Here is a 23871-nt window from a genome sequence, read left to right as displayed (position 1 = left end):
TTCAGAATCAAACTTTTTTTCCTTATGTTAAAATAACTGTTGTTTCTCTATAGTTAGGATTAGGGGTTTTCAGTATTGGGGTTTGGTTTTGCTATTCAAACTTACTGGTGTGTGCATCTTTGCTAACATATTTCATATTCAAATTAAAAAACAAACAACAGTCTGGTAAATAAAGTAAATCTTTATTCCTGTGAAATTAGTCTCTAAGACAGAAACAAAACAAGTATATTTGATTTATCAGTTCCTACAGATGAGCTGAATCTTCACCCACAAAATATTTTTGTTTCTCTGTAGTGAGAATTAGGTTTTTTGTTTGTCTGCTACCAAAGTTACTAGAGCCAAAAGTCTTTCTGAGCTTCTATGATGAGTTCAGGCTGAGAACAAGACAAATACTCCCTCCCCTCCAGCTGCAGGGTCTCAAGCAAAAATGAAGTTCTTCCAAAATACAAGTACTGCTTTAAGAAATACCATTCTGTTGAGCAGATCCCTGGCCGCACTAACTGAGTGGGAAACAAAAAGTTAACTGAGTGGAGCCCTTAAAATTTGTGAATACAAGTACTTAAGAAATGGATAGGCAATAAAAGGAAAAATTCGACAGAGCTGTCATGCTGCAGGTGAAGCCAGTTCAGAAGCATCTGATTTGGGAACAGGCACATGGAGTGGTTTTGGAGTATGGGGCCTTTCTTTACGCAAAGAGATAATGGGAGATGGGCAGCATGAGCCTAAGCATGGCTGATAATACACGTCAGCTATGATCCCAGAGGTGTCTGGAGGTGAGTGAACAGTTTAATCTCCTTTCTTCCCAGTTTAGCTTCCTTGCTAATCAGGGTGCTATTTGTTACTAATTGTGATTATGGATGTCCTCCAGCTAGGCCCTGGGCTAACCCTTCCAGTTAGAGATCAGCAAGAAGCCACTGAGCTTTCTCTCACTTGCAACGCCTGGTTCACATGATGTTTTCTCTAAAGACTGTAAACAGCTACTCCTTGGGCCCCATTACTCACAGTTACTTTTTTCTTTTCACTCATACTTCCCTTTAATAAACGAAGTGTGCATCATATTCTGTCTCACCTCATGCAGAAATACCAGCTTGTTTCTCTTGTCAGACTGACGGGGACCCAGACCCTGGACATTCACCTGCTGAAGATGTCATATATACGAGGTTCACTTCAAAGTGTTCTTGAAGAAAACAAATACCCCGTTTTGTTGGCCACAGTGTTTCCCCCCACCACTGTTTCACTGCCAGAGAATGGTGCTAATCCATGGCATTTGAAAAGAAAAAGATTTTAGAGGCACTGTGACAAAGCTGGGACTCAATTTGTACATGCTTTATTCCTCTCAGCCTAATCTCCAAATGCCTTCCATAAAAAGGAAATGCCTGACATCTCTTACAGCTGGTTAAACTGTCAGGTCTGTGTGATGTGATTTAAGGAATTAATTGCTTTAAAGCTCTCTTTCAAAGCACAGAAATGCCATATTTTACCTAGTTTTTGTATCTTTTCCAAAAGATCAATGCTACATGGGCTAGTCGTATTCCTGAAAAGTTTCGTGTACATCGCTGTAACCAACGGCTCTCGGGACCACACAGTTTGTTCTGCGGTACTGGTGGCAGCCTCTGCCTCACCCGCCCGGGTCCGGCGGCCCCTTTTCCTACCGCGGACGGGCTTGCGGTGGCCCATCCCATCTCTCCGCGCAGAAGGACAACGACCGCCGAAGGGCAGGTTTCCCCCCGACAGCTACAGCAGGGCCCTGCGGCGCGAAGGGAGCCGCCGCCCGCTCCCCTCCTCCTCCTCTTTCTCCCCGCCAGCCGCTTTTACCCCGCTAAGCCTGAGCCCAAATCGTCTCAGAGAGATGCTGAGCGGATTACGGGCCAGGAGTTGGCGAACTCTCTTCTCTGCGCAGACCGGCCCTGCCTGCCGGCAACCTCACCTCGCTGAGCGAGCGAGCCCGGCCGGGCCCCGGGGGAGTCCCGGCGGCAGCACCATGCCCCGGCCCGCTGGGTGCCGGCCGCCGGGCTGCTGCGGGGCTACTCGCCGGACGGGCCTCAAACTTGCGTGAGAGGGGCAGAGGGACCCCTCGTCGAACGCGGGACTGCACGGGGAAGAGCCGCTAGTCCCCACAGGGCAGCTGGCAGCGAGACCCCTCGGCCAGCTCCCCGTGGCCGGCGGGTGAGGGCAAGGGCGGCCCGGCGGGGCCGGAGGGGAGCCCCCGGCCCCGGGCCACCATGGTGCTGCTGTCCGGGGCCGGGGAGCAGCTGTCCGGGGAGCGCGTGTACCCCGCGCCGGCGCCGGACATGGCCAGCGCCGAGGAGAGCGACCCCGAGCAGGGTGCGGCGGGGGCAGCCGCCGAGGGGCTGGGCGAGGAGCAGGAGGAGGAGGAAGAGGATTGCGAAGAGTACGAGGACTTCTCCGAGCTTCCCGACACCTGCAGCATCGCCTCGGATGACTCCTTCTACCCGCCGCGGGGGCTGGAGGACGAGGAGGACCAGTGGTCCCTGGAGGAAGGGGGGCGCGACAGCCCCGAGGCTCTCACCCTCTTCCGAGCCTGCTGCACCAACAACACCATAGTGCTCAAGGCGCTCATCCGCCAAGGCCCCGAAGAGGAGGAGGTGCGGGAGACAGACCGTAACCGCCGGGTGAGCATCCCGTCCTGCTCCCCCAGCCCAGGGACGGGAAAGCGTCCACCTGTCCCGGCACCCTGAATCCTCTGGAGCAGGGTCGAGGGCAGGCGGGCGCGGGGTGGGGGGCGCCACTTTCATTTGAAGGGTGCTGGTCTGCGGTTCCGTAGAGGGGCAGGGGACAGGAGAAAGCCGTGCTAGACATGGCTTTCCGTCTGTGGCAAAGTAAGCGGCCAGTTTATGGGAAGGGAGGAAGGCTGAGATTCCAGTTTTCCCGCCTTCGGTTTTGAGATGGGTCTTGTTTTCCCGCAGGTTACTGGTGAGAGAGTGCGTTGCTAGCAGCAGTCGTGTTCAGCAGGGCTAAACCTTCCTCTTTACTTGGCAGCCCATCCCCTGCAGTACTTCATGTTCTCACTGCATGGCTCAGGGTATTCCTGTGCTAAAATAAGACTTTTTGGAGCTCTGGTATTTGTTTTGCTGCTGGTGAGCTGTTCTGGTGGTTTGTGTCAGTACAGGGTTTGTGGTTCGGTTTTTCCCTGTTACTTAGTTTTACTGCAAGGGCGGAAGTGTACTTCACTAAACCAGAGGGTGAAAACTTGGGAAAGGTTTCCTGGGTAATGTGCAACTGGAATGTTTGAGCAACAATATTGAAGATTACCAACAGCAACTCCTCTTGCTGCTGTTACTACTGTTTGTATTAAAACTAGGAAATCTTTACTTACGGTTTGCATAAACAATCTCCAAAAAATTTTCTGGGATAGTCTGTGACAGAAATCTTTTGAAAGAAAGCTGTGTTATTTTAATTGGGCAAGTGACTTATACACTCTGGCAACATAAATGGTCTTCACATCAAAAATAACGCAGTGATTTGGGTTTGGTGCTGTTAGCAGAGGGGCTTTCATTGTGTCTTAGATGTATGTACTTTGGGGATTTTTCCCACAAATATCTTTACTTCCACCCCAAAGGATTTTTAATACAGATTTCTAGTGATCTGATTTACTGTAAATTTCTGCAAATGATACAAAACTTGGTATTAATACTTCTAAGGGGGCAGCATCCTATGGCTTGGGGGTGGGAATGAGCAACATGAGGTAGAAATGTTTTAAATCAACTTTTCTGTCTAAGCCAACATATGGTGTAGTTATACTCTCAGTAGGTAACATGTGGGATCCAAACATTTATTACAGGAGATTCTTAAGATACTGCAGGTACATCTGTCCTGTTTATGAGGTCAAGGCCTGAGCTGGAGCCCAAATCCAGCCCTGACATTGCGTGGACACTTGCCTCCACTGAGACATTCAGTGTGTCTCAAGTGTGTGATGGTGGAGAGGTTTGGCCCCACTCTACACGTGGCATAGAAGACCAAGTGCTCCATGGCTGTCCTGTCCACAGGGCAGGCCTTCCCACCCAGCAGTGGGTCTGAGCCAGCTGTGAAGCTGCAGGCACCCTCCGTCTCCAGGCTGGGGTCCTGCAGAGCTGATCAAGAGGTAAGAAAAAGTTTGGTGTCAACATCAGCACTCATCCCACAGTAGCTCCTTGGGCAGAGGTGATTGGATCAGGGTTAAGAAAACAGTGAATTTTCCTGGTCGGAAGCCCTTCACCATCCCACTTCCTAAAAAGCAGATTAGTCTTCTTTGTCTCTCCAGCTTCCCAGGAAAGAAACAAAGTTATAGCTTGAATCCAGACTGAAAGTTCCTCTTATTTGTTCATACTGTTAAAAAAAAAAAAAAAAAAAAAGAAAGAAAAAGCTTTTCTCTACTTAAGCAAATGTTCCATTTGACCTGAAATTAAACTTGGACATCAGTTCTGGTTTTTTTGTGCTTTTTATGTGTCCTGGGTTCAGCAGTAGCCGTCATGTTTCTCCTTCTTGGTAGCTGGTGCAGTGCTGTGTTTTGACTTTCGGCCTGGGAACAGAGCTGATAGCGATGTTTTGGTTTGGCCAAGGACTTTGTGAGCCTCATGCTCTGCCAGGGAGGAGGGGAAGCCAGGAGGAAGCAGAGACAGGACACCTGACCCAAACTGACCAAAGAGGTATTCCATAACACAGCACGTCATGCCCAGGATGTAACTGGGAGTTAGCCAGAAGGGCTGGGAGACTGCAGGGCTGGAGGAGGTATGGGTCGGTGCTTGGTCGGGCTTGGGGGGAAGTTATCAGTCGGCTGGTGGTGAGGTGTTGTATTCTCTTCCCTTGTTATTTCCTTTATCATTATTATTATTGGTGGTAGCAGTAGTGATTTGTGTTATACCTTAGTTACTAAACTGTTCTTATCTCAACCCGTGGGAGTTGCATTCTTTTAATTCTCCTCTCCGTCCCTCTGGGAGCAGGGGGAGGGAAAGAAGGGGGGGAGTGAGTGAATGAGTTACCTGACTGGGTTTAAACCACGACATTATGAAAGCAGAGTAAAAGAAGTTCTGTAATTCAGCAATGTCTATAAGCCTCATGAACAATGTGGGATACAGGAGTTCAGTTTCTCTCTCTGCCTCCCTCACAGATGTGCCCTGATTGCACCAGTACAGAGCAGGACAGTCTTTCTTTTCCAGACAGACATGAATGGGATAGGAGAAACCTTTCCGCTGGGAAGCTGGAACTTCTGGTGTGACTGCAGTTCCGATGTCCCCGCAGGGGACATCAAGGCAAATTCACCTTTTTCAGAGAACGTTAATTGACAAAAGGGAATTTTTGCTCAGGTCTTTTGTCACCCTTCCTGTGGAATTTTTGTAGCTCTTGAATTTGCATGTTATATAAAGTCGTTGGCCATTATCCATAAACAAAACTTAATTTTACTGCCAAAAAGTAACTGAATGAGTTACATACACCATTTGTGCTGACAAAATTTTACAGTTACTGAAACTTGTACTGTTGGCTTTCAGCACCTTCTTTCACAGAGATGTTTGTTCCCATGCTATCTTGCATGCATTTATTGGAAAGCCTTTTTTTGCTGACCTTTTGTTTCTTATAAGTTCTTTCTTCTCTGTGAGACAGGACAGCGAAGAAGAGTAACTTGTTTTTTGGAAAGTGGGATAGTAAAAGGACAGCTTCAAGTGAATATATTAACTGTTTTCACAATCCCCTGCTGCGTATAGAAAGTAGAGTTTCATTTCACAATTCAAAAATTAGGGCTTTTTCAAAATAGACAAAGCCTGTAAGAGGTTGCAGTAGTAAGACAATACCATATTTTGATTCTGAAACTAAGGAAACTCAGCTCACAAAACGTAACTTCCTAATGGTTAAGTTCTCTAAATCAATGGGCACAAACAGATGGAGTTTTGCAATTGTTTTTAAATTTTTACCTTGTCCCTAAAATGTGAGTGTATCAGCTTAAGATTCAGAAGGAGTTATTTCTAAAAACACAAAGATCCAGAGGTAACCTTACTTATTTTCCTCCATCCTTTTTATGAAAATACATCAGTTCTCTCTTCTGAGTCAATTTGCCAAGGCTGTATAGTGTTTTTTTCCTGGGGTTTCTGCAGAAGCAGATTTTCTCCATGCTTTGTTTGCAAGCTGCAGAACTTCCCGCCAGGCACAGGTTTTCATTAAATTCACCTTCCTGCAGTAAACCAGACCCCACAACATCCAATTTATTAGTCACCACATGTAGCCTGAAGACTGGTACCTTCCCTGTCTCGTTTCCATTACTGTTGAGACAACAACAGTTTAGATATCATTATCTGCATAGGATCCCCAAAGGGTTGATCCCTGCATCTTCTGTGGCACTGCTGTCTGTATATGGAGTCCCAAAAGACTGGCTTGGTCCTGCTGGTTTCCTTTCCTTGACAAATCTAACACTGAAATATTTGGAAAATAACTGTGACAGCGTATAATACAGTAATTGTAGATCATGCAGGGTGACCTCTCATTTATTAATGCTGATGTATTTACCTGCCTCATGCTAGCACTAAGGAGGGATTTGCAAATATATATGACAAAACAAAGTTGTGGCTGTGATGCAATCTGCTGACCTGACTGAGACCTGAATGTCATCTTCATAATGATGCTGCTTTTCACCATAGGGCCTGATTTTGTGTCCTTGCTAACCACGCTTCTAGAATTTCAGACATTTGCATCTCGTAAGTTTAACATCACTTAATATTAAAGTTTGCCTGGTGACCAGGATTGTATATACTCAGAAAGACAGAGTTACAAAATCTGATGTTACCTAACTGCAGAATGCAAGCAAATTTAGAAATTTGCCATGACAATAGAGAAGGCAATAAGGAATGGGGGAGAGACAGATTGAAAATAATCACTGCAGCTCATTCTCAGAAAGGCTTTATGTTAATCATCCATGTGGTACAGCCTGTATTAGTAGGTATTCTGTAACTCCGCACTTCAGAATTGGTTTATGTGAGAGAATATTCCTGCACATATATTTGCAAATGTAGATTTTTTTCAGCTTTTCAGTTTTATGTAACTGTTCAATGAGTCTTTTGCCCAGTTCCATGGATAACTAGGAACCAATCTGCAGTTAAACAGTAAGTGTATCATATAGCGGGATCATACATTTGTCATCTTTGGTTTTCTCCCTTAAAAGGTGTGAAGACAAAATGATCTATGTTCCTCAGCTTGTAGGCTCTTTCTTCTCCTCTTAGAAAATATTCCCAAATTCATATATGAGCACAGTTAATTTTTCTTGTAATGGTTTATACAGGATGCCATTGATCTGTACTTGTTTGGAGTAAGTTTTCCGTTGAGGAACAATAGCTCTGCAGCTCCATCACCAAGTGGGACTGGATTTGTTTGTTCCTTTCTCATTTTAGTGCTGAGGGAAGAAAACAGGGGCTTGAAGGCTGCTGTTCCCCTTGATCTAAATTTCTTTTGATTTCCCCTCTCATGATACTTAGTCATGGAGAAGGATAGCGATGCATCCAAAGCCTGGAAGTTGCTGTTACTGACTAAATAAAAATAAGGTAGTGGCGTCTCAGCTAGAAACCTTCTTGAAAAGCTTGTGAGAACGTAAGCTTGTGCCAAACATGGAAGTAAGCCCAGAGGAGTAGGAGCAGGAGAGAAGTTCCCAGAGAGAGGGGGTCACACCGTGGTGTAGTGCATGAATTAGGAAGATTATTTCCCTGCTCTCCTTCTCTCCTCAGCAAAGACGAGTGGGTTTCTCCAGAGGGTGATTCAGGTGCCTATGTTATGCTCATGCTCTTATTGCTGTCCCTTTCCTTTTTGTCCAAAAGCCTCCCTCTGCTGACTTTTGAGAGATTTTGCAGAGACAAGGCACATGAGACTTATCATTTGGGCGCAGTGAATACCTCCTGCAGTGGATGTGCTGCATTGGAGAGCATCAGCCAGTGACTCTCCTTGAGTGGAGATGTTTCTCTGAATGCAACCTAGGTCTGTTTGTGTGTTTCTGGTTGTAAAAGGATGTTTTTGAACGGTGTCACTTACCCAGCCTCCTTACAGGACCCGTGACAGCCTCTGAAGCTCCAGACATGTCATACTGGTCTCTGTGCCCTATGCTGCAGACTGCTGCTCAGCAAGGCAAAGCAGTCCATGGGATTTGTAGTACCACAGAGAGGCTGCTTTGGGCAACTCAGCTAGTTTAGAGAGCATTACCCTTCAGAGCGTTTCACAGACAGATGCACAGTGAATCCCCCATGGGGTTAGCACCTGAATTTATCTTTGCTCAAGGGCTGTGCTCCTATAATAGTGTCTGGCTGAGGGGGACAGGGAGCCAGTGGTTTAGTTCCCGCTTCCCGGGTGAGTGAACCTTGTGCTGGATACTGCTTTGCTAGAAAGTCATGTGTTACAAAAAGTGCCAGAGCTTGCATAGCACTCCATTAACCTGTGTATATTATTTTTGTTATCTTCACAATGCTAACTTATAAAAAAATGAGTGGAGCATTTTGTGGTGAGGGATAAAGATAACCCTGTCACATACTGCTTCTCAGTTGTCATGGTGCATAGTGGAAATCATCCCATGTCAAAAAAAGAATTTGAAGAATGTCATCTGCTACAGTGCTGGGAACTTTTTTCGTATTTTCTTAGGCAGTTTCAGTTCTCTCATATTCTCTCATACAAGGTATTCTTATGGAAAGGCTTGTATTGAAACTTAACATCATGACACTAAACCATGAAAGGGAATTCTTTTGGATGGAAATAGTTTCTAAAAGACCCTAATAGCAAAAGTGATCTAATTTTAATCATTAAAAAAAGTACAGAAATACCCAAATGTACTAAAAGAAGGTCCCTGGAAATATGTATCTGTTTAAAAAGGGAGTGAGGAAGGCAAGGCAAGGCAAGGAATAGTAGATGTCAAAATACAAAAGTTGCTCCAAACAAATTTGGAACCCTTCAAATCCTGTAGTTACAACTCAAGGGAAGACATCAGAAAGGAGTACATAGAGCATGGACAATGCAAAGTCAGTTTGCTAAGAGGAGATTCTGTGAGCTAACCAGAGTGTGGATTGTATTGACACACATGGGGACCCAGAGGCATTGTCAGAAGAGCGTGCGTTAGCTGTCTGCCTGCCCTTGTCTGCATTCACCTCTAGTGTTAGGTAATGCCTTTGTAAATCTGGCACGAGAACATAGCCTTTAAACTAACTTGACTAAGAAGAAGTATACACACAGTACACAATTTCTAAAATAAAAAGGACAAATAATAAGGACCGTGAAGGAGGTTGCTTGATCATTAAGCATGGAAATTCAGATCTTTAGCAGACTGCTGGAAATGCATGCCCAGACCTGCTGCATCCTCCATGCAGTTGACAGGTAGTAATGTATTATTTGCAGTTATTGTCAAAAGCAGCACTAGCTGTTACATCAGTAACAGATGTAACTCTTACTGAAACTGACAGATACAGATTTGAAGACCTCATCAACATGAGAAAGTTGTTTAATCTAGTTTCAAGTAATGCAGCTTTTAGAGAAACCAGGTGAAGAGCAGTTTCTTGAGGAATTTTGACAAATTACTTCGTGCAAAGCATATGGAACAGGTGGGATGTTTTTAGCCTGATGGTAACTCAGAAATGAAGGTCATAGCAATCTTTTGTTCTAGTTTAAGCAGTGGTTCACATTAGTATCTTAAATCAAGTATGTGGACTTACAGAGCTTCTCAGAGATGCAAGGATGATCCTGGCTACCCATCTGAGCATAGGTTGACTCCAGATGTAATAAAGTATATCTGCATTTAAAGTCTAATAATGGTCTAATAAGACCGGTTGTCTGGGACATTTGTCATCAATAATGATGACAGATCTATAATGGTGTCTTAAATAGAACGTGCCTATAACACAGGTAAGAAATGTGACCTTGGGATGTCTTACTGCGTTTTTCCAGAAGAATCTTTGAGGTTTATTTCACAGTGCACAATGTGATGCTGCTAATTCCTTCATCCCATTAGGAAATGAAAATTTATATTCTTGTGGAGGAGTTACTCAAGAAGGATTATTGGCACTATTTTTCTCTCTTAAAGATTCCTAAGATCCTTTCTGTGAAATTTTATTGAAGCATAAAATGCTCTCCAAAATTCAAGATTTAGCTAAAATTAAGTTTCTTGTAGCTTGGCATATTAAAAGGGCTATTTGCAAGTAATGCATAGGTATTGTAAATAGGCAGCTTCCAACAAACATTCCTTTTAATGCTGAAGCTGCAAAAAAGAGCAGGTCTAAAAGAACTTGGAGGGGAGAAAGGAGCTTCAGAAAAGTCCATGAAGAGCAACTGTCTTTAGAAGAGTCAGGTTTAAATCCTGCAATAAAAGAGGTAGAAAAAGACAGTGACATTGGTTTCCTGTTTACATATGTTGGATTTGAATACTCCCATGCAGAAGACTTAAATGCTTAACTGGTGCCTGATACAGGATAAGAAATCTCTGGAAGCATCCTGGGACATGAAAAAGAAACATTTCTATCCCAGCAACCCTGTGTCTTCTTAAAGCAGGAAATGACCAATTTTTAATAATTTCTTCCCAGTTCTGCTTTGCCTCCCTAGTATTCCTCCAAGCCTTGTGTCCTGGCTTTTCAGTTTCATAAAATGGCATCTTACACAGAGCTCTGGTAGTGTCAGAGGTGCCTTAAAAGCTAGGCCACCTGGAGCACCCCTTAGTAACCACTGAACTACACGGGAGCAAGCAGAATGTTAACAGCTCAGTTCTCTGAGGCCACCCAGAAGCCACCATGCAACGTCAAATGGTGGTTACTTCAGCAGTACCTTACAGTAAGGAAAATTCCCAGATCTTTTTTGGAGAGGTCCAGTTTTAAGGCACCTTTGACTCTACCAGTGCTATGTGTAAAATAACATTTTATGGAGCTGAAAAGCCAGACCACAACACTTGAGATGGCTGGGATAGAAATCCTGTTTGCACATGTTGTATACTTTTTTCAGATGCAATAGGATAGTTTTCAAGTGGGATGACATAGGGTTTAGTGGAAGGTGTCCCTCCCATGGCAGGTGTTGATGGTGGTAAAGATGATCTTTAAGATCTCTTCCCACCCAAACCGTTCTAAGATTCTGCAGTTTTTCCCAAATTGGTGGTTTTGTCATTAATTTTGATACTTTTTCCAGGTCTTATACTTTGTTTATATGAGTTATTCTATTCTGGGTAGGATTTTAGCAAAAATAAATAAATAAATAGTGTATTGCCTACTAACAATTTTTCTGCATACTCTTCCTAAATCATCTGTCATTGCACTGTGGAATTAGGTTAAAATTTTGTGACTGAGGTAGTGTTGCACAAAGGCCATTTAATAAAAACTGCTGGTAGGTTTTTTAAATAGGAAAGAAAATCTCTGGAGGATGTGAAAGCTATGAAGGACTCCCACAGGCTTTATTGGAGACAGGAGTTCACCTTTAATGTTTTCATAAATAAAGTTTCTCTCAGAAGGTTACCCTTTTAAATGACTTAAAATGTTATGCCACAGAGGTTTGAATTTACCCATTTCTAAGGGTTCTTTCATTAAAAAAAAACCAGAAACCCTCCAACCTGGGCTAAATATAATCCTATAGCATACCCAGTGTGTCACAACAAGGAATAATTAAGTGCCTCAGGAAGAGGATGGTTGTCACAGAGTCTGTGGTTGCACATCTGGCAGTGAATTAGCAATTCAAATTGTATCCACTGTGGGAAAACCCCACAATGTGGAAATAGTTCCCATTTTTCAGTTGTATTATTTTCTATTATGTCTATTACATTCCACAGGGAGCAGTTTGAAAGCAAGCTGATGCAAAATGAGAATGAGTCATGGCCAGGCTTTTGTTGCTTCATGCATTTTGGATGTTTAACGTTTTGAGCCTGATCCTGTAATACCTCCTCAAATATGTGGTTTAATTTGGGGTGTTTTTTTGGTATTTTGCCTCTTAGTATGTGAGGCCCTGTCTTTTTGGACAGGCGGTGTGTAGACAGACCAACTGCTGCTGCTGAGAGACGCCACCAGTAGCCACCACAGCTCAGAATTGGGCCTTTGGGGAAGTTTTGTTTCGATTACTACTAGAGGAGGAGGTTACACATAAGCCATTGTTGCTAGTTTTCTGAAGAGGGGAAGTGGCAGATAACTGAATATATTAATTCTGTTCACAAAAGCAGCCTTTTGGGTGTATTTGGTGGTGGTTTGTTTTTTTTTTAACAAAACCTAGTATCTTGCTGTTTGTAGATCATAGCATAAAGGCTCAGCACACCTGTTAGCTGTTTGACAGGGAAACATGGGGAGAATAGCCATATATTCATAAAAGTGTCCTTAAGTGTGGATGCAAGGAAAGGGAAGGTGGAAGGGTACTTCTTTGTATCTAGATTTGATAAAGGTTTCAAGAGAAGGCAGAGCTAAAACTCACGTGCTTAAGGAGTTAATTTAAAATATTTTTCTTTCTATACAGAAGAATATAGAAGGATTTTCTATAAAAAGTATATAAAATAGAATAGCTTGTTAGACAATGAGTATAGAATAACAATATTCTTAATAGAATAATAAGTTTGGGGAAATGAAATGCCCCAAATGTTAATGAAACCATAGTGTTTTGAGTTACAGAGCCCCTCTGAGCTAGTAAAAAATGCAAATGCAGTAGGAGAGTTTTCTGCTTACTCTGAGATAAGCTGTACTCTATAGTAAATGCCTAGATGCATGGAGGAACAGCAGCCAGAGGAAACCTATGTCTGGGAAACAGCAGGTTATTTTCTGTGCTGTGCTGCAGGCACTTAATCACAGCTGCATCAGGTGAGTCCTGTCTGCATGGGAGACTGAGCAGCGTAACTATGTCAGAGACACTGCTCTACGGCACTGCTTCAGCAGAACAACCTGTGTGGAAATACCACGTCTGGAATGAAACCCGTGTTGTTCCTCAAGGGCACCCTGGTCTGTGGTTTGAGGGGAAGTGAAACCATTTGTCATTTCATGGATGACAGGGAAAGAAATAATTAACTTTAAGGTCCCTGGGAACAGAGTGAATGCATCTTCCTTCTGCCCCAGGGACAGAAACTCATTGCCATCCCTCAGGCAGAGAATGTCCCACAGCCTGCAAGCAAAAGTGGTGGGGAAAGGCTCGGGCAGCTCTGGGGTCCCCCATCAAACTTCTGCCAGCACCTGCCAGTGGGATAGAGTCCACGCCATGCTGTGTTCTGCTGTCGTGTAGGGTAGGACTGAATCTTCCTTGCCATCTATTTATCATGTACAGAAAGGAAGTTGTTGTTGGTTGTGCTTTGTTTTGTTTTACTGCTCTGCTGCTGTATGGTTTGTGGGCATTCCCTAGACTGGAAAATTATTCTTCTTGTGTGGATGCAACACATGACTTGGAGGTAACCATGAGCAGAACTGCCTGTGGAATAGGAACCTGAACTGAATATTAGGTACATGATGATCTTGTTAGTACCTTACTTGAATTAAAATAGCATGTATGAAGTTTATTGAAGTCAGATGTCTCAGTGTGTTTACTTGTCTCCGTACAAGTTCTTATTAAGTGTATTGGATCCAGTGTGTGGAAAACTCCCTGTAAAAGCAAGCCAATACAACGGTTAGAGCTGGAAGGGGCATTAAGGACATCTAGTTCCAACCCACCCTGCCACAGGCAGAGACACCTTCCACTAAAGCAGGTTTCTCCAAGCCCCATCCACAGCTTTTCTGGGCAGCCTGCTCCAGTGCCTCCCCACCCTCACAGTAAAGAACTTCCTCCTAATATCAAATCTAAATCTCACCTTTTACAGTTTAAAGCCCTTCCTACTTGCCCTATCACTATATGCTCTTATAAAAAGTCCCCAGGTTATGCTGCTGGTGCCCCAGCTCAGCTCTGTGGGGAGTTCTGTGGGGAGATGGGAAGTTTAATGCTCCTGAGATTTATTCTTCTCAGGTAGCACAAAGATGGGTTTAAGTATGCTCCTAAAGGCCTGCTGCTGAGGGAGGACAGCTAATGCTCCATGTACTCAGTTGTGAAGAAAGAGAAAGAAGTTAAGTGCCAAAAAGATAGAGACATTTACCATATATCACCTTAATTGTGGTTGGGTATATTTAATCATCAATCAAATCTAGAAATGCCATCATCTGTTTTTCCTCAGCCTCCTGTAAAACTGCTTGATTTGTCCACAAGTGTGGTCAGTGAGTTACTGCTAAATGAACAAGGACTAACTTCAGAAAAATTACTGTTATTCCTTTTGGGGTGGAAATCTAATGCTTTTTGTTCAGTGTAATGTATGTAATTGGGCTGCACAGCTGAATATTTATATTAAGAATATGTCATACATTGCTAATAACAGAATGCCAAATTTATAAGCATCTAGTTACACAAACATGCACTATTTTCCTTTGAAATGCAGAAATAGCTCTTCACCCCAGCTTTTTTTTCTCATTATTCCTGTTTACTGCTAACCACCCTATGCTTATCCAGTAGTTGGACAGTTTCCTTCTCCATCATGCTCTTCATCAAATATTAATGGAATCTTCTTTGCAATATTTCTTCAAAGCATGTGTTTCTGTGTTTCCGTATCTTAGAAAATTCACCACAAAAGTGCAGAAAATTGTGCTTACAGGTCACCTCCATACTATTTCAATGGTCAAGTCTCTTTAATCAACCAAATCTAGTTCTACCAAAGGTTCTCATTTACCATACAGCAATTTCTGCAGGTGTGGGCGTATCTTTGTTTAGACCTTTAGTAGTAATACACTTCCATTTTTTTGAACTAGCCATCTGGTTTGCTTAGATGGAGCCCTCTAATAGCAACAGATCATCCCTGACAGCTTTTGTGGCCTAATGCCATACTGAGCATTAATGCCTAATGCCATACTGAGCATACTGATGGGAAGAATCCTCCTCTAACAGAAAACCAGAAAATCCTGGAAAGCAACACAGGCTGCTGATGGATGTGCAGGCCCATTCACTCATCCCTAATTTTTAAAAGTCATGAATAATATGGCTGCAGTTAAATGCTCAGTTATGTGAAAGTGCTAGTCTGATAATTGCTATGATGTCTGGCCACCACTGAACATGACAGGGTATATTGTTCTTGTGAGCAGTAAAGGCTGTCACAAACTGAGGTGGAATGAGTCAGGTAGGCAATATTTTTCTGTATCCTTTTATTTTATATAAAGGTATTTATTTACAAATCTTTAGCTGGAGACATTGGAAAGCTTTTGTGATGAGTCTTAGTTTCCAGCTGTATACTGAAAATCTCCTGTAAGCCAGCTATCTATTTTTCTTTTCCTGCAGGAGCCTAGAGTATCATTTGAATGCCCCTTAGTGTGTTCAGATATTGCTCTGGTTAGTGAGCTTCTAGCAACAAAAATGCCATCCTACAGCCAAGCAATGTTTTGATGTATCCAAAGGCTGTTGTATTTCAGCTGCTGTGGTGCACAGAGATGTGTCAAGCTCACTGCAAACAGCTCTGAAAAAAACCACATCAGATATGTTTAATACATACCACTTCTGTTGTAGTGTGTTTCTTTCCAGCAAAAGCTATTCTTCTGTTAAGAATACTGTGTTTTAAATGTCTACTATTTCTCTTATAGGTCTAGGTCCTTAAATTAAAAAGTAGAATGCTTACATGAATCCCTGTTCTATAAAGTGGATATGTAATTTTAATGAGTTAGCAGTTTTTTACAAAGGCAGGTCATCCCTAGTCATTCCAGACATTTGAATATAAATATGAAATTGATCCTCCCTCTCTTTTTCAGGTATTTGCACTAAATACCTGAGATACCTGAAATTCTTTATCTCAAATTCAATACTGTATTAGTATTAAATCCCTCCCTATGTTTATTTTTTTTAGATTAAGAGGGTGTATTCATTAGAAGATGAGATTTTTAGATCCAAACACAGAGGCAGAAGGTGCCTTCATGCCTTTATTGCAAGAGATAGACACAGTTGAGATAAACAGGGTAGTCACAGTCTCTGTAGAACAGGGAAGACTGCACCAATGGCAGGTAGAGCCTCACTCAGCTCTTGCCACCAGATAATGAGATACAGTATGAGCGTGTGCTACATCTGCTTATTAAACTCAAGTTGCAGTACTGTAGTTGACTTGAAACAGATAGGGCAGCAACACTACTCTCTCTCACATGAATATTCCAAATGTGATTTTCACCTTTGCTAAACTGTCTGTTCATACACTAATACCTGTTACAGCTGCAGTGGATGATGAATCCTTATTTAGCCAGTTGAGATAATAGAAGAGAGAAATTAAAAATGGAAATGCACACTTTAAAAGAAGAGCCACTTTTGAGCCGCATTCTTTGGGATTTTTAAAAAGTTGAAAAGTTGAATCTACAAAAAACAGTGAGATACCAGAGGGAAAAAAAAATCCCTCTGAACAAATGAATTCCATGTGACAGTGTGTGCTTTCTCAATCAAAAATCCACCAGGCTAAGCCTCTTTTAGCATCTTTTTGGATAAGAAGCCCGTTCCCTAAATACAGCACTAAATAAATGCAGGGCTTCTCACTAGGACTTGCAAGCCAGTAGCAGCAGTGTTGTCCTTGATTTAGCCAAATGGTAGTATCTGATTTTTAAAAAATACAATTCCGCCTTTTGTTAAAAGCGGTGATGCTAAACCTTCAAGAAGGAATCATTCCTCAGTGGGAAGTCTGAGGAGGCTAGCTCCTCCAGTGGCTTTATGCAGTCTATCAATCAGTTACTTTATTTCTAAAATAGAGAGAACTGTAATTTGATGGGTTTTATACTAGGAGTTAGTTCTTGCTCTCTGATCAGCCATGAACATTACAGAGTCATTGGTGTAGGTGGGATGTCACAAGAGCACAATCATCTTTGCCCTTGACCGAAGCACATTTACATGAAAACTGGGAAAGTCTTACTGAAACATAATCCACATGTTCTGATGTAATTTAAAATGTGATCGTAGTCATCAGTGTTTCTAACAGTTACAGAAGATGAAAAACTTGAGCGTAAAATGCGTGCTCTTCCATTTTAGTAATGCCAGTTCACTATGCGTTAAAAATTGCATACTTTGTTTGAAGGTAGTGTTTTCACCCAGAACTGAAAATCTCCAGTATTCAGAGACTGAATTTGTCAAGGCTGTGTTTAAAAAACTACAGTTATTAGTGCCTCTTCTCTCTTTCTTTGTGGAGACCTACTTTCCAGTGCAACGTGTGGAGCATTAGTAATAAGTAATGCACGGGTAGCAAGCAGCAAAAGGAAGTCAGGAACTGTGGCACTTTCCTCCAAGTTTCACAAGTCTGAATCCAAGGAGTAATAACTTATAAAAATCCAGGCTTTAGCCTCCAGCACAGTCACCTGTGATATTCCACAGTAGCTGCTTTGCATGGATATGTGGAATTACAGGATTGTAACCCTTTAGGTTCATGAGAGTTGACACTAATCCATACATACTAAATTTCACCTCAGGTCTCTGAACGAAAGACAGACACCTCCCATCAATTCACCACAGACACATCTATTGCTCAATAGTTTGTTTTCTAAGGAAAAGCGTGTTATCTTTTTCACATTTATGCACAAATAAATCTTTTGCCTTGCTGGGGCAAAAAAGAAGAAGGGGTACAACTGAGCTGAAAACCAGTCTAGGTAAAATCAGATAAAGGAGTCTCTTTCACTGTGGAAAACATAATGATAAGGGCTTTCAAGAGCCTGGATACTTTGACATCCAAAGAACCATTGTCACTTGCACTAGTTGACAATAATCTGAAGAGGCAAGCTAATGGGATCCAACCAGTGGGATCTTTGTGTAAGTAAGTAAAAGAGTAGCGACTCTTTCATGTCTACCAATAGTATTTCAACATTATTTCTTCCTGAGCATCAGTATTTTTATGATGTTATTCTCTTGATTATTTTTATGATGTTATTCTCTTGGTTGAAAAGAGGATGCTGACTGTTGCTATGTGATAACACATCTAGACTTAAGCACATAAGGTGAATCCCATAGGCTAAATACTAACACATCTCTGTCATCTGAGAATCATTTGCACTCCTGCTGTGCAAGGCAGCTGGTCTTTTCCCCTCTCTTTATTTAAAACTGGTGGATAAAGTTTACCACAGTTTCCTGCTCTATTCAAGTCAGTTCCAGCATCAGTGAGGCTTATTATTAGAAAATCCAAGATCAATAGGGAGGGTTACTTTTAGAAGTGTTATAAAAAAGGAAGCAATGAGGTTGAAAAGGTAGAGCACAGGAGCGGTTGGGAAGAAGAGACAGTGAAGGTGTTACCCATTTATGTTGTTATGAACATACTGTGAAATGGCAGACTAAGATGGAGACTGGGCTTTTATTGCTCCTACAGCTTCTTTAGATCAAAGGGTGAGGAAATAGGCTGGTACTTTTGTATGTAACATGCAGGCAGCCTCTCATCTCTGGTGTCCCAAGAAGTGCTTTTCATGGGGAGCATGGGGCCTCTGCAAGTAAGAGCTTCCATCCTGATGGTTTTTCTTTCTTTGTCAAGTTGATTTCCTTTTGAGGAAAGAGACCTTTTTGTTTGGCATATTTTCTTCAGTGGCAGATTAGTCATTGATGGACCAACCTCTTCCCGGGATCTTTCTTTACAAGGTTTGTGTCTGGTGCCATAACCAAGGGGCTCAAACACAAGCAAAATGAATTTACACAAGTTGGAAGAACGGAGTTGAAACTTCTCTGGAAGGTCTTTCCTGATGAAACCACAGGAGCTCATTGCCAAAAGAGAGTGCTAACAAGCTCATCACTGTCTGTGTCTCTTCAGAGAACTCTACAGTGAAAATTTGTGAAAGGCTGAGGCCTTTCAAATATTGGTTATAGAAGAGACAGATTAGATACAACAATAGATAACGATGGACTAGAAGGTTGTACATATATCTTTCAGCCAGTGTCAAATTGAAATGAATTGCTTACAAAGATTTTGTGAGTTATTACTTTTGGAGAGGTCTCCTGAAAAAAACCTATGCATTCAAACACTCTGTTTAGCCTCTTGCAATAGATCTAAGCTATGGTCAGCCTGTGCCTGATAGAACATAACGTAAAGGAAAATGTGTCTATTAAACACACAGAGAGGAGTTGAATCATATTCCTCAAAGCCAAAGGGAGTAGTTTTTGACAGAGTTATGCCAGTGCACAAAATGCATTTCACATGGCTTCTGAATGCACTACAAAATATATTTTTAAAATGCTGCAACCTCTCCTTTTCATCTTAAATGTGTGTGGATATGTACATACATTTAGAGACCAGGAGAGAAGTTAACAAAAATGTCCATCAAGCCCAGGACTTGGAGTTCAGATCTAAACTGGTTTCCAAATGTTCTTAAGGGTCTTACAGAGTAAGAGAGTGTGCTGGATACAAGTCATATCAGGTTTGGGGTATGCTGTTAAATGATCCAACTTTGACTACCATTTTATTTAGTTCTTAGGGGTTTGCCTTTCTGAAAAATGAAATAAAAAAAAAACAAACTTCCATTAAATATGGATAGGAGAACTATTATTGTAATGTCAGATTTTGAAGTAATCTGGCAATTGAGGTTCTCCAAAATGTTTTACATATAATTATTTCCACAAAAGATGTATTTTAGCCTCATTACTAACTCATTACTCACTTCCTTTCAGTGGTTCCCAATCCCACTGCAGCTTTGTGCAGCAATTGGCTGGAGCAGCAGGCACTCCTAGCCTTGTATGCCCGTAGGAGGAAGCAGTCAGCACTTTGCTGTTTTCAATCTATCAGTAGCTGAAAGAACCTGTTCCAAGCAAAGTGTAATAATGTACTGTTTATTTAAGGATTTGTAAATACATTATCCTTCTTCACAGGGTGGTTTTCAGCCTTTGGAAGCCCTGCTGAACACTGCCTAGCAAGCCAGTGAAAGACAAAGAAGTTAGCTCACTCTTTGTTGGGGCAGAATCTTGACATCAGTGGAAGTCTGTTGTGTTGCCTTCCCCAGCCCTCTGCAGTTAATGGTTTGGGTTGTTAATATTTAGAGCACCTTAAAGTCCTGACATGGGAGTTGTGGTAGGAATGCCTTCATGGTTGATATCAGGATCCCCCTGTTAAAGTTCAGTACATAATTTACATTTTTTCCTAAAGTCAGACCTCTCACTTCTTTCTTATAAGTGTCTCTTCCCTTACTTTTAAGCTTGAGTGACCCCTGTCTAGCACAAATACCAAAAAGCAGGCATAGCAAAGAAGGTTGTATAAATTTGGCTGACACATATCATCTGTTGTTACTGTCAACACTATCAAAACTTAGCACTAACATTTGACAGTATTAACACTGATTAGTAAGTGCTATACAAACAGGAAAGCCAGGATTAGTAAGGCTGCAGTATTTGTCATGGATCATCACTATTTAGGACTTGTACCTGACAGTCTAAATAAAATGAAAATGTGAAATTTAACATGACAAAAATTGTGTTATTTCCCCTACCATCTTTCCATGATATTTTCTGTCTTTACAGCCAGACATCCCATAAACAGAACACAGAACTCTTCCCCAAAAATGGGATCCTGGGCTGATTTGCCATGATATTGAATCCTGAGATAGATAACTTCCTTTAACGTATGGGTAATGACGATAAGCTCCACTAGGTGACCTGTCAGTTCATTCTAAGTACGTGTTATTTTTATTTAACAGTATGTCCTTGAAGTTTCCTTACACATTCCTTTCCTTGTTTACTCCCTGCTGTGACCAGAGATCTCACATACAGTGCAAAGCTTAATTTTGGGCTGTTTGGTTTGCATCAAATGTCCCTTTTGTTTTCAGCTGTGGGAGAACTATTGCTCTTTCCATATAAACCTCTTCATCCTGTATCTTGCTTTGTTGAACAATGGTCTGCTGTCATCAGCAAAGGCAGTTATACCTGATGAAACGTCAGACTGATCTGTACATTGCTAATACAATCTTACCAGCTGTCACCGCAAAATAATACATTATTTTACCAAAATTGATCTTGAGCAAGGATGTGTATACCTGCTAAAATCCTCAGTGAACATTTTTAAAATATAAATATATATTTTTCAATGGAATTGCATTATATTTCTAACTCAAACACCTCAATGTTAAAATCTGCCTGAGTTGTAGCTGCTACCGGCTGTTTTTCACATGTTCAGGCCTTCAGTTCTTTGTTTAGAGCTGAGGTTCAGAGAGGAAAGAACAATAAAAGATTTTTCATGTGGCAAGTCCAGTTGTGCTGGTTTTAGAAGTATTGCCAAGTGTCATTTGACTCACAGTAAACCAGCTGGCAATGCAGCCCAGGTCTCCTGTAACTCAGCCAACAGAGTGACCCTCTCCTCATCATTTATTGCAGGGCTGTTTCCACTGCTAGATGTAGCCCTGAGTGCCCTCTGCTTCTGGTCTCCTTCTGTAGCAAAAAGGGTGGCCAAGAGGGTACAATATAGCAAGGAACAAAGCGGCCCTTTTCTCCAGCGCTCAGGAGAGGAGCTGCCAGTGAGCACTGGCTGATGGCCAGGTACACAGCAGAAGTGTCTTCTGTACTTCAGCAGTGCTCCAGCCCTTTGGACATGGTGTGATTTGGGGGAGGCGCATGCTGGGTGAGAGGTGGCAGCAGATGCTGCCAGTAAAGGAGTGTAAGAGAGAAAGCTGCCTTCCATGGCTCTCGGAGCATCCTTCGGGGATGGGGTGTGCTGACGGGCTCCTGAGCAAGTGGTTCTTGTCTCACCTGGGGTTTGCCTCCTGGGAAAATGAGAACTCCCCACCAGGAGTAAGGAATAAAAAAGACTGCTACTTTTGGTATAAAGCTCCAGTTTTCCTCCCTTCAGGCTTCCTGTGGGTTCAAGATGTAATTATCTGACTCTATAGTCATCCTATCCCTCCAGCTTCAGCCAAGGGGCACATGTCAATCAGCAACTGTATGGCTGGTGTTGGGAGAAGGGGTCAGGCAGTGCGAGATCTGGGACTGTCTTTCCTGTGGAACAGTATACAACACCCAAGTTCCCATCAACTCAAGGGTTTTTGATTTCCCATTGAATTGTTTGCTTTTACTATATAGCTTGATACAGAAAAAAAAGCAAAAACAACCAAAAAACAGAGAAGAGTTAAAAAGAAAATGCTTCCTTTATATCCCACTTACTAGAATATCTCTGACTACATGGCATGTGTTTATTTGCCTTGTGTGTCCCTTATGGCCCCTGGCAGTAGCCTCCTGAGGTTTCTGTCAGCTGCTTATACCACTAGTGATTCATGTTAGTAAATAAGGAAAGTTACACAAATTTTATTACCTATTCTTGTTGTCTGATTTATTACACAAGTGGCACTGGTTTTCTTTGTTGTGTAATGCAAGCCTTTGCAGGCACAGTAAAATGAATTTTCCTGGGACTATTTTTAGAGGTGATCAGAGAGATCCTGGATTAGAACAGATTAAGTAAGGACTTCTGCAGAGATGGTACATATACTAAGCTATACCTTTACTTAAAGACATGTGGCCTGACTGATATAAGAGGGGGTTTCAAAATAAGTGAAGTTGAACGTATTCCACAAAATAAAGGGGAAAAATGGTGGTTTATCTTCTGCCTGTCCACAGACTGGCCTGTGTTTTTAGCTAGCAGAGTGCACTTCACACTGCGAAATGAATCTGTGAGCACTCATGATGTTGTGAAGGGAAGGTGGCAATTTTGTGCCTTCAGTATTCAGGACTGGAAGGGGCAGTGCCCCTTAAGCTTGCTTATGGATACGAGACTGTGCTTCAGGCTACCGTGTTCCTCTGCAGAGGAAGCAGATTTGCATGCTGCTGCTCTGTCCCTGCTAGAATATTCCTTTGCACTTGTCTGATCGCTTTCCCTGGCAAAACCAGGATCTCCCCCCTTGCCCTTCTACCAAGAATGTGAGTTTTTGTCCAAGCAACAGTCAGACAAAATTCATTTAAATTCCCAGCTTTTTTTTTTAAATTGCTTTCCCAGTGTAAATTTGCGTGTGACTAAGCTCTTGCAGCCCTTTCTCTAAAAGGTCAGCCTAAATTATTTTGTGCAGATAATATTAACAGTTATGTGCTTGATGGATTTCTGTAGCACATAAACACCACTTCTCATGGGACTGATGACCTGAATAATTACCTCATCTCAGTCACAGTTGATCTGATCGGCTAAACCAATTATGATACAAGCTCCAGCCATTTATGAAAGTGTCTCAGATTGCTTTATGCCGACTGAAAGGTTTCAGGTATTATACACAACTTTTAGTATATGGACGATAGTGATGCTCAGCACTAAATTTTGCTCTTTTTAATATAGTGTACATTTAGAATCTCTGTTAACCCAAGTTTCACAGCATTGCAGAGTGAAGACCAAAATTTCCCTGAAATAATGTTGAGAGATTTATTTTGAAGTACTTGACCAGATTTTTTTCTTTGTATGTGAATTATGTTCTAGTGATAGTCATATGTAATTCTGTTATGACAGTGAGCTATACGTAGCAGAAAATATTAAATATATGAACTGTTGTTTTAGTAAATCAACAAGAAAAAGTTTAAACACAACTTTGTATTCTTTTATGTTGCATTATTCTTCAATTTCTATTACTCATTACATTGTTTGTGTAATATGCATTTGACTTAGACATAATTTTCATAGTTGTCCCTACATGCGATTATGAATTGCAATCATTATCCCATCTAATTCAATTACATGCAGTTTTAATCATTGCTGTAAACTAACCCTGCAGAATTGTCATTAATACTTAGAGATGCAAACAAAGCAAACTGGACAGTTGTTTATCATGATGCTCATGAAAAGCAACGAGTAATGTCAATTTAGTCTTTTGCCAGACCCATTTTTGAGTGGGATAATAGGTGAAAAGCTATAATAAGCTGTTTTCATTCTCAGCATTTTGGTGGAAAATAAGTTGTCAAAAGAGATTTTTTTTAAAGGCTAAAATAATTGCATGCTGTATGTGATTTGCTCTCTTG

The 23871-nt window shown here is 41.8% G+C and overlaps 1 protein-coding gene across 1 annotated transcript in view; it reads left to right on the top strand.

Annotated features, from left to right (window-relative positions):
* Positions 1-2210: 2210 nt before the first annotated feature.
* Positions 2211-23871, top strand: part of ANKRD33B (ankyrin repeat domain 33B) — a 38650-nt gene continuing 16989 nt past the window's right edge. The window contains exon 1 of the mRNA XM_057428886.1: positions 2211-2633. Coding sequence (XP_057284869.1) covers positions 2223-2633 — 411 coding nt within the window. The 5' untranslated portion in view covers positions 2211-2222. The remainder of the gene's footprint in view (positions 2634-23871) is intronic.

The sequence above is a fragment of the Pezoporus wallicus genome, unplaced genomic scaffold (assembly GCF_028554395.1).
Source record: "Pezoporus wallicus isolate ANWC-B61680 ecotype Strahan unplaced genomic scaffold, APGP_CSIRO_Pwel_v1 contig_6658, whole genome shotgun sequence".
NCBI classification, from domain to species: Eukaryota; Metazoa; Chordata; class Aves; order Psittaciformes; family Psittacidae; genus Pezoporus; species Pezoporus wallicus.
The sequence above is the reverse complement of the archived record's forward strand: the minus strand, read 5'-3'. Positions and strand labels throughout refer to the sequence as shown.